This window comes from Glycine soja, chromosome 4 (genome assembly GCF_004193775.1).
Source record: "Glycine soja cultivar W05 chromosome 4, ASM419377v2, whole genome shotgun sequence".
NCBI classification, from domain to species: Eukaryota; Viridiplantae; Streptophyta; class Magnoliopsida; order Fabales; family Fabaceae; genus Glycine; species Glycine soja.
Genome location: NC_041005.1, coordinates 6,115,537 through 6,132,441, shown reverse-complemented (window position 1 = coordinate 6,132,441; position 16,905 = coordinate 6,115,537). Strand labels below are relative to the sequence as shown.

Below are 16,905 nucleotides of genomic sequence, written 5' to 3'. Positions count from 1 at the left end.
ATAATAAAATGTTATAAAATTAAAAAAATATTTTTTATTTAGACATCATGAATACAACCTATCCTATATTTCTTTACATATATACGTCTCAACTCTCAACAGTACTACCATTTTTTTTTTCTTGGATAATTCAACAGTACTTGAAAGTTGAATGTCAAAATATCCAACAAAACTTTATAAAAAAAAATAAAATCCCACAAAACATTTTCCTCATAATTATTGCAACTTAAGCATGTGATTTTCGAGGTTTCTTTGAAAAAGTCTGACACGGACACTACTCTTGCTTTGCCTGTTTTTATTTCAGTTGCAAAATATAAAAAGAAAAAAGAAAAAGATTCTCCACCACATAACTTGTTCCTCATTCACTCCCTTCATTCCTCCGTTTCCCTGTAGTACTTAATGCACGAAGCAGCTTAACTCAAAAGCAGACGGAGCAACAACATGTCCTTACTCCTTACGATCCGTTCTGCAGTCACTCACTGTAGTTAATGCCTCATTGTGTTTCTCATTATTATTTCCTAACTAACACTCTTGACCCTGACTTCTTCACTTGTGCTTTTTAGATCAACAAATTAAAGTATTAAACTTTGAGCTTCAGTTTTTTGTTCTTGACTTCTTGTAATTTATTATGGAGTTGATGGGGGGTGGAAAATTTAGTAGGTGTTTTGTTGTTGTTGTTGTTGGTGTGTTGTTCTTAGTGGGGTCAGTGAGTGGGATTGGTGTTAATTGGGGGACACAGTCAACACACCCTTTGTCACCGTCGAAGGTGGTGAAGATGCTGAAGGACAATGGCATTCAGAAGGTGAAGCTTTTTGATGCTGATGCTGGTATCTTGGATGCTCTCAAGAAGTCTGGGATACAGGTCATGGTGGGGATTCCGAATGACATGCTTTATACTCTGGCTAACAGTGTGGAAGCGGCTGAAAAATGGGTTTCCAAGAATATCTCCAAACATGTCTCTTCTGGAGGAGTGGACATCAGGTACACACTACACACGCACCCTTTCCTCTGTTTTGGGAGATTCTGTTACCAACCATTGGCTTTGAGTTGAAGTTATGCTTTTTAATTGTTTGTCACTGTATTTGTTGCTTGGCTTGGTTGTTTATTGATGAAATGAATATGCATAAAAAAGAGTTTTTTTTAGAAACGTGAATGGAAAATGTCATTTTGGTGTAACAACTTGGAATTAAGGTGCAGTTGGGAATGCAAGTTAACTTGGGGCTGAGAATTTCAAGAGAAAATAAATTAGTCTGTCTTATTGGTTTTGCATGTTATTCCTAATCTTAAGAGTTGCCAGGTGAGGAATTCTTGACAGCTCTGTTTGTTGAACTCTGAAAAATATATTGGTGATGAATTTGTTGCTTCCACAATATTGTAGGACAATCACTATGACAGTATGACTTATAACTCAGCTTGCATTCTGTTGGGTGTTGCATGTATTCCCTACTGTAAACATTGGTTCTTCTTCTTCTTCTTCGGTGTATTCTTGGTACCCTATGTTTTTGCTCTCTTAAAAATGCATGGTTTCTCTTTGCTAAGCTATTTGTTTGGCAGATTTTAATTGTTTGTTGCATAGTTCTTTTGTTTTGGATATTTGTCCTGGACACTAAAGGACTGATATCTTTTTTTAATCGGCAACTGTTAGTTGCCAGTTTGTTAGTTTTTTGTTAGTGGGAGGGATTCTAACCCACAACCTCTCCCTCCTCCCTTCTCTCTTCAACCACCAAGTCAACCTTATAACTCTTGAAGAATTGTGTTATCTGATACAATACTTTTGAGGAGTGGCGGTACTGTAAATGTTAGAAGGAAACATTGCAACTGGAGAGGAAGTGATTTCTAATGAATGGAAATTAAGTGTCTTTCCTAGATGAATTTGTAGTGGAATATGCAATGAAATGAATTTGTTTCAGGGTTTTAGCTTGTGTTTTGTTATGGCCCATTGAACCTGTCTTCCTTTTACTTTTTCTGTTTGGAAGATTGTTCAGTGTCTAATCTTTCACATCTTCTACTGTCCAATACATTCCTCTTAATTCTCATATATGCTGATATGCGAAGGCTCCACTCATTGTACCTTCTTGGAATGAAATTATGTCCCCTGTTTGTGGGTTTTAAATAGCCCAATCTCCTTAATTTTACATTCATCTATATATGCAAATGATTGTAGATTCCTATGTCAGAAAATAATGTGCACTCTTAGATGACCAATTGGTCAGACTTCATTCCTGCCAAAAGTTGAAATGCCAATTATATTTATATTTTGTTATTCACAAATCATATGCAATCATTGTTCTCGTGTGCAATTAATGGGAAGTTTCCCAAACATCATTAGATTTGGAAGGTCATGTTTAGGTACATCTATCAAGGTTGTCAGGGGAACAGGTCCATGTCCTTACAGCTCTAAGCTGAATGCTTTTCCTTGTATTTTCTTCCCTCCATGCCAAAGCCCATTTGTGATTATTTTTCTTAAGAGAGGTTATTGATTCACTTTAAATGGAAGGAAAAATTGCTTTTTATTGACTTATAATTATCATCCTTGTTTTGTTCTTTCCATTGCTGAATGACATTCTATTGCTAATCTCTGCAAAATATGGAGCTTACACTTGTTCCTTCACAATTTACCAAACAACTTTTTGCTTTTGTGTGAATAGACGGTTGTGCAATTAGAGTTGATGTTCAACTACTCATTTGATTACATGTGATCTCTGCTGCAGTAAGATTTCTCTTTATTATAAGTTGAGTCCACATATGATGTCTATTTCTATTCATTCCTGACTCTTTGCCATTTGGGGAAAAAATAAGAGATTCTCCCTTATAGAAGATCAACAGCTCTATCATTGTAAGAATTAGTGGTTTCCTTTCTAGAAGATCAAGATTCAAGAATGTATATGTTAGCATCCAAATCTGTCTTCTAAAATTTAAGTTTATTAGTTCATTTGATCTCTTCAGTAATTAGTTGAGCTCAATGGTGATTGATCCTTATATCCAGCTCCACATAGTAGCATAAGACTTCATTTCAATCACTTGCACTGAATTGATTATAGCCACACGAGGTTGTGATTCAAATATGATGCAAAATTCTTGTTCCTCTGTATTATAGATGTTCCCAACATCCCTTGAAACGAGGACTTAAAAGTACACATGGCTTAAAACCCATATCAGTTTCAAGCTCAAAATGCATGTCATCCTAATTTGTTGAGTATGTAGTTAAAACTCACAGGGAGATAGATTGAAAAATTTGCTTTATTGAAGGAAACAGTGTTGCAACTTTATGTCAGTGGATCTAACTCATGCATTATGTATAATGCTGTGTGTTCTTACATTTCGCTGATTGTAAACTCAACGACCATATGCTGCAATTAATCACTATCTATGTATTGTTTTTCTTACACATTATATCTTGTGTTTTTTGCAAGGTACGTTGCAGTGGGGAATGAACCATTCTTGTCAACATACAACGGTTCCTTCGAAGCCACAACTCTTCCAGCTCTCCAAAACATCCAGGCAGCTCTCACAAGATCTGGTTTGAGCAACCGTGTCAAAGTCACCGTCCCCTTAAATGCCGACGTATACCAAAGCTCATCCGAAAAGCCATCCGACGGCGGTTTCAGACCCGACATCAACAATGTCATGCTGCAGATTGTCAAGTTCTTGAATGACAACGGCGCTCCGTTCACAGTGAACATCTATCCTTTCATCAGCCTCTACGCAGACCCCAATTTCCCCGTTGACTATGCCTTCTTTAACGGCTACCAGCCCACCATAAACGACAACGGAAGAGCCTACGACAATGTGTTTGATGCCAACCATGACACTCTAGTATGGGCACTGCAGAAGAATGGCTTTGGAAACTTACCTATAATTGTGGGGGAAATTGGGTGGCCAACAGATGGGGACAGAAATGCAAACCTTCAATATGCACAACGTTTTAACCAAGGTTTCATGTCACGTTACATGTCTGGAAAAGGTACCCCAATGAGGCCTGGTCCTATAGATGCTTATTTGTTTAGTCTCATAGATGAAGATGCCAAAAGCATTCAGCCAGGTAACTTTGAGCGTCATTGGGGCATGTTTTACTTTGATGGCCAACCCAAATACCAACTTAACCTTGGGTCAGCACGAGGTAATGGGTTAGTAGGTGCTAGTGGCGTTGATCATTTGGCTAAAAAGTGGTGCGTTTTGAAACCCTCAGCAAACCTTAATGATGACCAACTTGCACCTAGTGTGGCCTATGCTTGTCAAAATGCTGATTGCACTAGTCTTGGGTATGGAACTTCGTGTGGCAATTTAGATGTTCATGGTAACATTTCTTATGCGTTTAATAGCTACTATCAGATAAATGACCAGATGGATAGTGCATGCAAATTCCCCGGCCTTTCCATGATCACTGACAAGGATCCTTCTGTTGGAGATTGCAAGTTCAGAATCATGATCCAGACAGATTCTGCGGAGCCACATGGAAAAGTTGGATATCTAACAACAGTGCTATGTTTTTTTGTTCTTTTGCTATTCTGTAATCTTTGGTTTTGATTTGCTTGCTTTTTGACTTTTCTCGGATCAGGTAAACTTTGTAGCAACTAGCAAGTGTAAGAAAGAAAACGCGTTAGATTGTTTATCACTGCACTAAAGTTGTCTGTCATACTTGTCCCTGTCTTATAATATTTTATTTTGACTTGTCTGACATAATAGTTTATTTTCTTATAAATTTAATTGGAATGTACGGTAAAAATTAAAGAGAAAAAAATGTTATGCATTCACAATATAAAATTTACAACATCATCTAATTATAAATTGTTAGTAGGTTTGTTAATTTTTAAAATAATTACTTAAAATAGTTATTTTAAAAGTTATATTAATGATGTTTTATAATTAAATGATAAAATAAAAGTGCATTATCATTAAACTCAAAATTAAAAGTGTTTTATAATAAAATTGTTAATTTTTAAAATAATTACTTAAAAACATCTTTGATGATGTTTATTTAGTTGACAGTGGAAGTTTTTATATTACTGGTTGTTTATTGTGTGGTAACGTACGAAAATATTAAGAAAAGTTTATTTAATGTTTTAAATTATTTTTTTTTTGAAATGTAACGGATGATTTTTATGTTTTGGAAGTAGTTAATATTTTATCACATGTTCATAAGTAGGGTTGTTCGATGAGGGTTTAACTATTGGTAGAAGATTTAGGTAATATGTATAAGTTCATAGGTTTTGATATCAATTTAACCATTGCACACACAAAGAAAGTACATGTGTTCACCAAATGAATACGTGAGTCAACTGCATGTAGGTTTGTTTTAGCTTAATGCTTAAAGGAAGAGAGTTTTGTCCTTGTTTTATCTGGTTTAAGTAAAATTATCTTTAGTAGAAATGAGAGATAAAAAATAGATAAAAAACATGACAGATGTCCCAATAAAAACTGTTTTATAATCATCTCTATGTAAATTAGAATAGTTATATTAAATGAAAGTGTTTTTATTGGCCATTATTTAGCCAAAGCATTTTTTTAAAAAATTCTTCACCTCTTGTCTCCTTCAATTTATCGTTTTCAATATTTTTAATTCTAACTTGAACTTTAATATGTTTTAAAAGAATCATCAGTAATTAAAAGTAACACTGTATAGTATAAATTGTTTATCATAAATCTATAATATATTTTTATATATTTAAAAATATTTTATTTATGATTACTTTATATAATTATTTTTTAGAAGTATTTATTTGTTATAAATTTCAATTATATATTTTTTTGCTTTACTAAATTTTAATTATATAAAATAAATACTTGTAAAACTAAAATAAATAATTAATAATAGAAGATAACAATGTTCGAGTGTCTAGGAAGTAATAGATATTGATACGTACAAGATATACGGCATTGATCATTGATACGTACAAAACATGTATGTATTGTTTTGGCCGTTTCTCTTGTTAGGTAGAAGATATACGGCATTGATGAATTATTTTGTAAAATATATTTTTAATATAATATTAGTAATACGGATTCGTAATTTACATGAGTGAATCTGAATGATGTATTGGTAAATGGTAATGTATATGACTAATTTGTAAGAAATCTATAAATTTTATATGAATTGTGAAATCTATATAAATTAAAGAGAAAATAAATGTTGCATTGGAAAAACGTTGGTGCAGGAAGAAAATCGCAGAAAACGGGCATTTCCAGAATAGGTTTAAGGAGGCGGGTCGAATATCTCCGGAAGCTTCCGATCCATCATCGGGTTGGTGTTGGTGTTTGTTTATGCGGTGCCCTTTCTCACCGTCTCTCCCCCTTTCTTTTTCTTTCTTCCTCATTCATTTATTCTCTCTTTCGCTCTCACCTGTCCACATAACCCTAGTACGTAATACAGAAGATACACATACATATTCATATTAAACACTGGAAAAAAACTTAACCTAATCAAATCATATATTATCATCATCATACGATTATCTTGTCTCAGTGTCGCTGATGATGGAGGATCAAGCGAATCAAGTGCCACCTCCGCGGGATGAAGAGGAGGATTCTCAGAAGGAGGAAGTGATTGCGAAGGTTAACAAACTCATGGAGAAGATAACTTCTGCACCCGATAACCCTAACGCCACCGTCCTCCACTCCCTTGCCTCTATTCTTGAAGCGCAAGAGTCACGGTATGCTTGCTATCTGTGTTTTTGTTTAACGGATTTCTTCTCATGCGCTCGTCATTTATTTGATTCCTTTTGGAATAGTTTCTTAGGTGTTTATATCTGAATGTATCTGTAAATTCGGTTGTTTTTATGAATGTCAATTTTATGTCATCTAAGTGCTCGGTTCTAGTTTAGATTCTGAATACTGTGCCTATCACTTTTTTTCTGGGGGAGTTTTTGTTTTTCCCAATTGCCTTCTAGTTTCTATGGATAATTTATTTTTGCAATGTAGATACATGGAAGAAAATGGTCATTCTTCCTCCATCACTGCACGTGCTGCGCATATCATTGGTCGTCTTGGCGGTTTAATCCGGGTATTTTCTTGTCCACTATTGATTGTTCTTCTTGTTAATTTGGGTGTAGAGCTTTTTCTTAAGCTAACTTCTTGTATTAAAACTATTGAGATTGCACTTTTGGCATTTCTGGACTTTGCAGGAAAATGATGAGTTCTTTGAGTTGATATCTTCAAAGTTTCTGTTAGAAACAAGATACTCGACTTCCATTCAAGCTGCTGCTGGCAGACTTTTGCTGTGCTGTTCCCTCACTTGGATTGTAGGATTTCCTTTTTCACTGATTTCTTTTTGCTGTTTTAATTCCTTTAACCCAATTGTTCTGATGAAGTGTAAATGGACAGTATCCTCATGTTTTTGAAGAATCTGTCATGGAAAACATTAAAAATTGGGTGATGGATGATAACACTGGGTTGCCTGCCGAAGAGCAGAATTTGAAGCATAATCCAGATAGAAGGGACGCTGCCTCGGACTCTGAAATGTTGAAAACCTATTCTACTGGACTCCTTGCTGTGTGTTTGGTCGGGTATGCTATGCTACCCAAACTTTAGTCTATTTTTCAGATTTCTTGCTTTGATGTTTGGCTTAATTTTGGGCTTTAATTTTTGCTTCCAGTTGATGCTGGTGGTTATCTTGCTTATCCCTATTTTATTTCTTTCTTATTTTTTTCCTTAATTAACTTTGGAATGATCTCAGTCAAGGTCCAATAGTGGAAGACGTATTGACATCTGGCTTGTCAGCTAAGCTAATGCGTTATCTTCGTATAAGTGTGCTACGAGAGACAAGTGGCAACCAGAAAGATGTTACTCATATTACAGAGAGTAGGCATGCATCTGCGAATACTTCAGGGAGAGGTAGAGACGATGGTCGTGGTAGATTTCGCCAGCTCCTCGAATCAAATCATTTAGATGATACTAGGATGATTGACGAGAGATCTTTAGATGATGTAACTCTTGAAAGGGGTCCAGATAGAAGCATTAGTGGACAAACTTGCCAAGAAGGATCTTGGATAGATGGTGAACCACCCGATGGACTTGGTGGTGAAGGTGCTGATGTCCACGAGGTAGATTCTGATGGGGAGGATAGATGGCACTGTAGAGATATACGTGATGGAAGGATAAAATATGGTGAGCACGACGACAATATTAGAGATGACTCTTCAAGGCGGCGTGCAAACCGTGGATGGGGAAGATCTAGAGGGAAAGGTAGGCTCAGTGAAGGGGTTGTAGAAAGTGATCCCATTTTGTCATCTCCTGGATCTGGAAGTCGATTAGGACAGGGGCGAAGTGTTAGAGATAGAAGCATATTGAGGAATGCTGACATTAGGAGGGTGACTGATTCTAAGAAGACCCTTGGCAGGACCACCCCTTCTGAGGCATCTGCTTCTGCTTCAGAAAGAGAGGATAATGATGATTGTTTCCAAGAGTGCCGAATTGGAAGTAAAGATATTACCGATCTTGTCCGGAAAGCAGTCCGAGCGGCTGAAGCTGAAGCTAGATCAGCCAATGCACCTGAAGAAGCTGTGAAAGCAGCTGGTGATGCTGCCGCTGACCTTGTTAAAACTGCAGCTTCTGAGGTTTGCTCGAGTTCATTCATTTTTTTCTCCGAAAACCAAAAAGTGTACTTTGTGCTTACATATATGCCTATGTGATTGTGTGTCAGTACTTTATAGTTTAAACTCAATACTAAAATAGTTTGTTTTGAATTTATATTCAGGAATATAAATCCACTAATGATGAAGAAGCAGCTTTTTTGGCTGCTTCGAGAGCTGCATCAACTGTTATTGATGCTGCATCTGCAGTTGAAGTTTCAAGGTATGTCAGAATATAATTTACAAGTACCTTTTAAGATCTGATTATATACATGAACTGTTCTTTAATAATGTTTATTCAATGGTTGGTGCAGGAGTTCTATCTGCGACAGTACTGTGACAGAGAATGTGAGTGGCAAAGAAATGGAAACTAACGAGGATGTTGAAGAGTACTTCATCCCAGATACTCAATCACTTGCACAGTTGAGGGAAAAATATTGCATTCAGTGTCTGGAGTTACTTGGAGAATATGTAGAAGTTCTTGGCCCTGTGTTGCATGAGAAGGGGGTTGATGTGTGTCTTGCACTTCTGCAGCAGAATTCTAAACATTGGGAGGCATCCAAGGTTGCTTTGCTGTTGCCTGATATCATGAAGCTAATCTGTGCTTTGGCCGCACATAGGAAATTTGCTGCACTATTTGTGGACCGTGGGGGAATGCAAAAGCTGCTTGATGTCCCTAGAATGCCACAAACTTTCTTCGGCCTTTCTTCTTGTCTATTTACTATTGGTTCTCTTCAGGTATTCTTGTTGTTTGATAGTAATGATAATTCTGAATTTAGATGCCAACTAATGTTTTTAAGTTCTCTCTCTTTCACACACACATACAAAACACTACTATATTTTCTGAACCCAAATGATTATTTTAGGGAATAATGGAACGAGTTTGTGCTCTTCCATCAAAAGTTGTTGAGCGTGTTGTTGAGTTAGCCCTCCAACTCCTTGACTGCAATCAAGACCAAGCCCGTAAGAATGCAGCATTGTTTTTTGCTGCTGCATTTGTCTTTAGAGCAGTTCTTGATGCCTTTGATTCCCTTGATGGATTACAAAAATTACTTGGCCTTCTAAATGATGCTGCTTCAGTAAGATCAGGAGTAAATTCTGGAGCCTTGAGTTTATCTAACTCAGGATCACTTCGAAATGATCGATCATCCGCTGAAGTGCTGACATCATCTGAGAAGCAGATAGCCTATCACACTTGTGTTGCTTTGCGGCAATATTTCAGGGCACATCTCCTTGTATTAGTGGATTCCATTCGTCCAAACAAAAGCAATCGTAGTGCTGCTAGAAATATTCCAAGTGTAAGGGCTGTGTACAAGCCGCTTGATATTAGTAACGAGGCAATGGATGCAGTATTCCTACAATTACAAAAGGATCGGAAGTTAGGTCCTGCATTTGTGAGAACACGTTGGCTAGCAGTTGAGAAGTTCTTGGCATCTAATGGACATATTACTATGTTGGAATTATGTCAGGTATGACAGTTATTTTACGCATTCCCCGTATCTTGCAATTTATTTATTTATAGTTCTCTTGGTTGTTTGTAGGCCCCACCTGTGGAGCGATATCTGCATGATTTGCTTCAGTATGCGTTGGGTGTTCTGCACATTGTTACATTAGTACCTAGCAGTCGTAAGATGATTGTAAATGTAACATTAAGCAATAATCGCGTTGGTATCGCGGTAATTTTGGATGCTGCAAATATAGCTAGTAATCATGTGGACCCTGAGGTAAGATTCTTTTGGTAGCAATTCTGGTATACACTGCCCTAATTTCTGCAGGCGGTAAAAGAAAGTCTTTTAGGATTTTGACTGACATACTGAGTATCCCAATATATGGTATCTTAACTTTTGTTTGCAAACACTTCCCATTTCAGATAATTCAACCGGCATTAAATGTTTTAGTCAATCTTGTTTGCCCTCCTCCTTCAATCAGCAATAAACCAGCTATGTTTGCACAAGGTCAGCAATTCGCATCTTCCCAAACATCTATCGGTCCTCCCTCAGAGGCTAGAGATAGAAATGCTGAACGTAATGTCTCAGATAGAGCTGTTCACTCTACCAGCCAGATTGATCCTAGGGAGAGGAGTGGGGAGCCCAATGCTGTAGATCGAGGCAGTGCTGCAGGATTTAGTACACAGCCTGTTCATAGTACTCCACAAACTCCTGTTGCTTCTGCATCTTCAGGATTGGTTGGCGACCGAAGGATATCTTTGGGTGCAGGAGCAGGTTGTGCTGGCCTTGCTGCACAATTGGAACAAGGATATCGTCAGGCAAGAGAGGTTGTCCGCTCTAATAATGGTATAAAGGTTCTTCTGCATCTCCTCCAACCGCGCATATATTCGCCTCCTGCTGCTCTGGACTGTCTTCGTGCTCTAGCATGTCGGGTCCTGCTTGGATTAGCCAGAGATGATACTATTGCACACATATTGACAAAGCTTCAGGTGAACAACTATAACTGATTTCTATTGAACTCGATCATCCTCAAACTGGACCCTATCTATTGGATCCTGGTTTGATGGGTTTGGATTAGTCAGTATCAAATGTGGAAATTGAGATAACTCCGCTCCAACTTTTTCCTTGTATAGCAGTTTAAGTTCTGTTCTAATGATGACTTCTGAAAAAAATATGTATTATCAAATGTTGCAATATCCTGATTTTTTTTGTATTGGTGTTCTAGGTTGGGAAAAAGCTATCGGAACTGATTCGGGATTCGGGCAGCCTAACACTTGGAACAGAGCAGGGTAGGTGGCAAGCTGAACTTTCCCAGGCTGCAATTGAGCTAATTGGGGTGAGCATTTCCACTCTTTGGTGAAGCTGAAGTTTGTGTTTTGGGGGGTATTGGTTTGATTATTAACCTTGTTCTGGAGCTATATTTTGTGTTTACTGTTTTTCACGTGCATATATTTAATTTACTTGTTTCATCTATCTTCTTAGAAAGTGGGTTATGGGCCTATAACTCAACTCGAGCGTGAAGTTTGCAGGACTGGACATCTGTGAGTGGTCCGATAGCGGGTGGCATGATAGAACAAAAGATCGCTAGAATAGGCTCTGATACCATCTTGAAAGGGTTTACTGTAATGAGAGGAGAATTTTTCAAACATTTACTTTAAATGAATGGTTAAGATGTTCTAGCAATTGCATCCATGTATGATTGTATGGTCAAAATTGTTTCTTAGAATTAGAATTCACTCAAACAATCTTGATGGTCTATACATGTCCCTGTGACCAAAATTGCTTGAGTATGAGATCAAAATTGTGTGCGCATGAGTGCATGCACGAGTGTAGGTGTTTTTAATTGGGTTTTGATTGTTTGCTAGGATATTAAAGGGTGGTGAAAATCTGTTTCTTAGTAATGGACCTAAAAATCTTTGAAGTGTGTGCTCTCAATTTGACAGGCTGGTTTGAAATCTAATTAATTTGCTTTCTGAAAACAAAGAAATTAAAAAAATCAGGTCAACTATGTTGTTCGATGTGCACTTATGCAGTGATCTTGCTTAAACAAAGAATAAGATAAACATATATAATATTGTGCTTTATGAAGGCTGCTATTGATACTTCTGTTGAAATTGTATTTGTAGATTGTGACTAATTCTGGGCGTGCAAGTACATTAGCTGCTACTGATGCAGCTACTCCAACTTTAAGGCGCATAGAAAGAGCAGCTATAGCTGCTGCCACTCCTATTTCTTACCATTCAAGGTTTTTTATCTCTCTAAATTTGACTGTTCAGGATTTTCCTGTACATGTGCTGCCTTTCCCCCCCTTGGGGGCACTCTTCTGATGGCTCTTTCCTGTTATGTTTTTTCTTGTTCAGGGAACTCCTGCTCCTAATTCATGAGCACCTACAGGCATCTGGATTGGCGCAAACTGCTTCTATGTTGCTTAAAGAGGCTCAGTTGACTCCTTTGCCTTCTTTGGTTCCTCCCTCTTCTCTTGCACAACAACCCATCACACAGGAAGTTTCTTCAACACAAATTCAGTGGCCCTCTGGTCGTGCTCCTTCTGGATTTCTCACTTACAGAGTAATGTTTAATGCAAAGGATGAGGATGCCGGCTTGAAAAGTGATTCTGTCTCTGCAAAGAAAAAATCCCTGACTTTCTCATCATCTTTTCATTCAAGACTTCAACTCCTTGACTCTCAGTCATCAGCCAGGAAATTGTCAAATACAGGTAAAGAGTCATCAGAAACTAGTGTGGTAGAGACTACATATGGATCTTCAGTGAAACATAACATTGATACTGGATCTCAGTTTAAGACTCCAATTACCTTGCCAGCGAAACGAAAGTTATCTGATTTGAAGGATATATCAATGTTTTCATCGTCTGGAAAACGATTAAACATTGGGGATCAAGGACTTCGCTCTCCTATTTGTTCAAGTGCAATTCGTAAAAGCAGCCTGCAGACTGATGCTGTTGGGCTTTTCACACCAACTTGTAACCTGAAACAGAGCCGTTGTACGATTGACTTGGTGGATGAGAACCAGAGTATTTCAAATCTAGGTCAGATGACACCATCTTCCCAAGTATTAAATGACCTTCAGCCCAACAATGCTGAGCGTGTAACATTAGATTCTTTGGTGGTTCAATATTTGAAGCATCAGCATCGCCAATGTCCAGCTCCTATTACCACTCTTCCTCCACTGTCTCTTCTGCACCCGCATGTCTGTCCAGAACCAAAGCGAAGCCTTGATGCCCCTTCTAATGTGACAGCTCGGTTTGGTACCCGTGAATTTAAATATATGTATGGGGGAGTGCATGGGAATCGCAGGGATCGCCAATTTGTTTACAGTCGGTTTAAGCCATGGCGTACTTGTCGGGATGATGCTGGTGCCTTGTTAACATGCATTACATTTGTCGGGGACTCTTCTCATATTGCTGTTGGAAGCCATAATGGGGAGCTCAAATTTTTTGACTCCAACAACAGCAATGTGGTGGAGAGCTACACAGGTCACCAGTCTCCTTTGACTCATGTTCAGTCTTTTGTTTCTGGTGAGACCCAGCTATTACTTTCTTCAAGCTCCCAAGATGTTAGGTTGTGGGATGCAACATCAATTTTAGGTGGTCCTAGCCATTCATTTGAAGGATGCAAGGCTGCCAGGTTTAGCAATTCTGGGAATGTTTTTGCAGCCTTGTCATCAGAATCTGCACGACGGGAAATCCGCTTGTATGATATCCAAACATGTCATTTAGAGTCAAACTTTTCAGATACATTTGCAGCTTCTACAGGGCGAGGTCATGTTTATTCGTTAATCCATTTTAACCCTTCTGACTCAATGCTGCTTTGGAATGGTGTCTTATGGGACCGGCGGGATTCTGGGCCTGTGCATCGCTTTGATCAGTTTACAGACTATGGTGGTGGAGGCTTTCATCCTGCTGGCAACGAGGTATGCATAATCTTGCATTTGTCTAAATAATGAATTTTGAAACAACCAAACCATATTGTTCTATTATAAATCATGTAGGGTAATTATAAATTCGGAGGAAAATTATAGTGTGATTCCCCCTCTCTATCACCAAGCTTATTACAAATAAACACAATTCAGGAGCCCCTAAGAAACTTGGTAAAAATATCAGCTAGTTCGCTAGAACTAGTATAACAAGTAGAAATACAACGAGAGAACTTTCTCTAATGAAATGATAATCAACTAAAATATTTTCTTGTTCTGATACCATGCAAAGGTCACTGAAAAGTAATTATTAATCTGGAAAGTTAAGTAATTATTAATCTGGAAAGTTAAAGGTACATGACAGATTATATAACTAATGACCTGAACTAATGGGCCTATGGGCCCAATGATATTCTAACTACCATATAGTATTATTTGATTTGATTATACTTTCCATCTACAAGGTGGTTTTCTGACCTTGATCGTTTATGCTTGTAAAAAAATTGTTTAACCAGGTTATTATAAACTCTGAAGTCTGGGATCTGCGCAAGTTCAGACTGTTACGCAGTGTACCTTCACTAGATCAAACATCAATAACATTCAATGCACGTGGTGATGTAATGTATGCAATCTTAAGGAGAAATCTTGAGGATGTAATGTCAGCAGTCCACACTCGTCGCGTCAAGCATCCTCTTTTTGCAGCTTTCCGCACAGTGGATGCGATAAATTATTCTGACATTGCAACTATCCCTGTGGATCGCTGTGTTCTTGATTTTGCAGCTGAACCAACAGATTCATTTGTTGGGCTGATTACTATGGATGATCAAGATGAGATGTATGCTTCTGCCAGAATCTATGAAATTGGTCGTCGGAGGCCAACTGATGATGATTCTGATCCTGATGATGCTGAAAGTGAGGAGGAAGACGAGGACGATGATGACGACGATCCTGATGTTGATCCTCTGTTAAGCCCTGGTCTTGGTGGGGATAGTGGGAGTGATGCTGATGACATGAGCAATGATGATGATGATAGTGTGAGTGATCTGGATGAAGATGAAGATGGAGATTTCATTTTGGATGATGTAGACTTTGATGGAGGACCTGGCATATTGGAGATTGTGACAGAAGGTGATGAGGAGGATGATGATAGTCAACTACTTGAATCCCTAAGTAGTAGTGACGATGAGGATTTTGTGGGTAATGGCTTTGGTTATTAATTTTCAACCGAGGAGAAGCTGTAATTATTTCTTTCTTCATTATATTCATTTTTGAGCGAAATGTTAATTATTTTGGCTCAGAATTTTGTTGTTTTCTTTTACCTTTTTATGCCTTCTGCGATTATATTATGCTGAAAGGGTCTAGAAGCGCAGTTGTATATAATGTTAGAAAAGCCGATGGCCTATGATCTTTCTTTTCTGCTTCGGATGTTGGACTAAAGATCTCGATGTTCGTAGTAACAAGGTTATAGATGAAGAAAGAGTATATTCCTTAACTGGCTTTATGCAGCATCTCAATTTCGTGTTCGAAATTATTTTTTTTATTATCCGGGGTCACTAGGAAAGTGGAAATATTTAGGAGAGTTCATGGTTATCAAACTCAGTTAACTTGCTAATTCTTACGAGTTTGAGTCTATTTGTTCTATGTGAGTTGACTCTTAAGTAAATTCTCTTTTTTATTAGACTTTGAACAAATTTTATAAACTTTAAGTAAACTCGATAGACTCTTGAGTTTACCATCGAGTCAACGAGTTAATAAGTTAAAAAAATTAGATCAAAATATAAATGATTTTTTATTGTTTTTTGTATATTTAACATTTAACATACTTTCATTTAACGTATTGTTCTCAAATACAAAATTCTCATCTTTAATGACATCAAATCCTTATTCTCTAATAACATCAAATTATTATTAGACTTGGTTATTTAAATATTCTAAATTTCATGATTTACTGTTTTGCTTTATTATAGGCAAATTTCCCAGTTTGGGGCTCACTTAGAAACTATTTTTCGAAATGGGGTCTTTTTTAAAGTTTTTCCCAAGAGGTGCTATTTTTGCACATACCAACATGCAAGTCGCAAGTGAGAGTGGCGACTTCATGCATGAGCGACACGTGGCAAGCGCTGGGGGACGCGCCAAGCTCGTTGGTGATTTCAGGCTCCCACACTGGAAGCGCCAGGCTGATTGGCGATTTAAGCCTGCTATGTCACGTCTCGTCGGAGCAGTGCAGCAGCCTAGGAGGAAAGCAGCAGGTTTGCAGCAGAAATCGCAAATGCCATTGGCGATTTGCGTTGGTTTGAAATCGCAAAGGCCATTGGCGATTTGTGTGCTTCTTCGTTTAAAAGTTGGGTCATGGCATTCATTCCTTGCTTTCGAGTTTGCTTGTGTTAACCGAGAGAGTGAAATTGCTTGTGTCGAGGGAGAGCTAGTTGCTTGCTATTGTTGGTGTTCTTCCATTTTCTTAAAAACTTGTAAGTTATATATTGAATATTTTGTATGTTTTTATTTATGTAGATGTTTATATTCTGATAATGGAATGATTTTAGGTACTGTAAGCTAATAATTTTGTATAGTTTAGTTTCAATTCTTAATGTTATATGGTAGATTAGATTTAGTTTAAATTTTTTATATGGTAAATTAAGAATAGTTTTACATACTCTGAGTTATTAATTTTATATGGTAGATGAGGAATAGTTTAAATTTTTATATGATAGATTAGGTTTAGTTGAAATTTTTTATATAATAGATTAGGAATAGTTTTAAGTACCATAACTTATTAATTTTATATTAGCTTTAGTTTAAATTTTGTATATAGTAGATTACATTTAGTTTAAATATTTGATGTGATAGATTAGGAACAATTTCATGTACTGTAAATTATTAATTTAAAATTAGGTCAGAATTAAATTTTTTATATAATAGATTAGGAATAATTTTAGGTACCGTAACTTATTAATTTT

The 16,905-nt window shown here is 37.2% G+C and overlaps 2 protein-coding genes across 4 annotated transcripts; both read left to right on the top strand.

Moving 5' to 3' along the window:
- The first annotated feature begins 334 nt into the window (after window positions 1-334).
- On the top strand, window positions 335-4,678 carry LOC114409029 (glucan endo-1,3-beta-glucosidase 5-like). Its single transcript, XM_028372304.1, has 2 exons — window positions 335-981; window positions 3,414-4,678. Exons 1-2 carry the CDS (start codon window positions 629-631, stop codon window positions 4,525-4,527), a joined length of 1,467 nt encoding a protein of 488 aa, XP_028228105.1. The 5' UTR covers window positions 335-628; the 3' UTR covers window positions 4,528-4,678.
- Window positions 4,679-6,125: 1,447 nt separating this feature from the next.
- Window positions 6,126-15,440, top strand: LOC114409027 (DDB1- and CUL4-associated factor homolog 1-like). Of its 3 annotated transcripts, none has more exons than XM_028372301.1 (15): window positions 6,126-6,266; window positions 6,464-6,650; window positions 6,919-7,000; window positions 7,122-7,238; window positions 7,321-7,502; window positions 7,673-8,552; window positions 8,693-8,790; window positions 8,882-9,305; window positions 9,434-10,036; window positions 10,109-10,291; window positions 10,438-11,004; window positions 11,241-11,351; window positions 12,142-12,260; window positions 12,376-13,945; window positions 14,464-15,440. In XM_028372301.1, exons 1-15 carry the CDS (start codon window positions 6,128-6,130, stop codon window positions 15,163-15,165), a joined length of 5,964 nt encoding a protein of 1,987 aa, XP_028228102.1. In that variant the 5' UTR covers window positions 6,126-6,127; the 3' UTR covers window positions 15,166-15,440. The 3 variants fall into 3 exon arrangements, with proteins under 3 accessions (XP_028228102.1, XP_028228104.1, XP_028228103.1); XM_028372303.1 differs by having other exon boundaries at window positions 6,135-6,241; XM_028372302.1 differs by having other exon boundaries at window positions 6,223-6,357.
- Window positions 15,441-16,905: the final 1,465 nt, after the last annotated feature.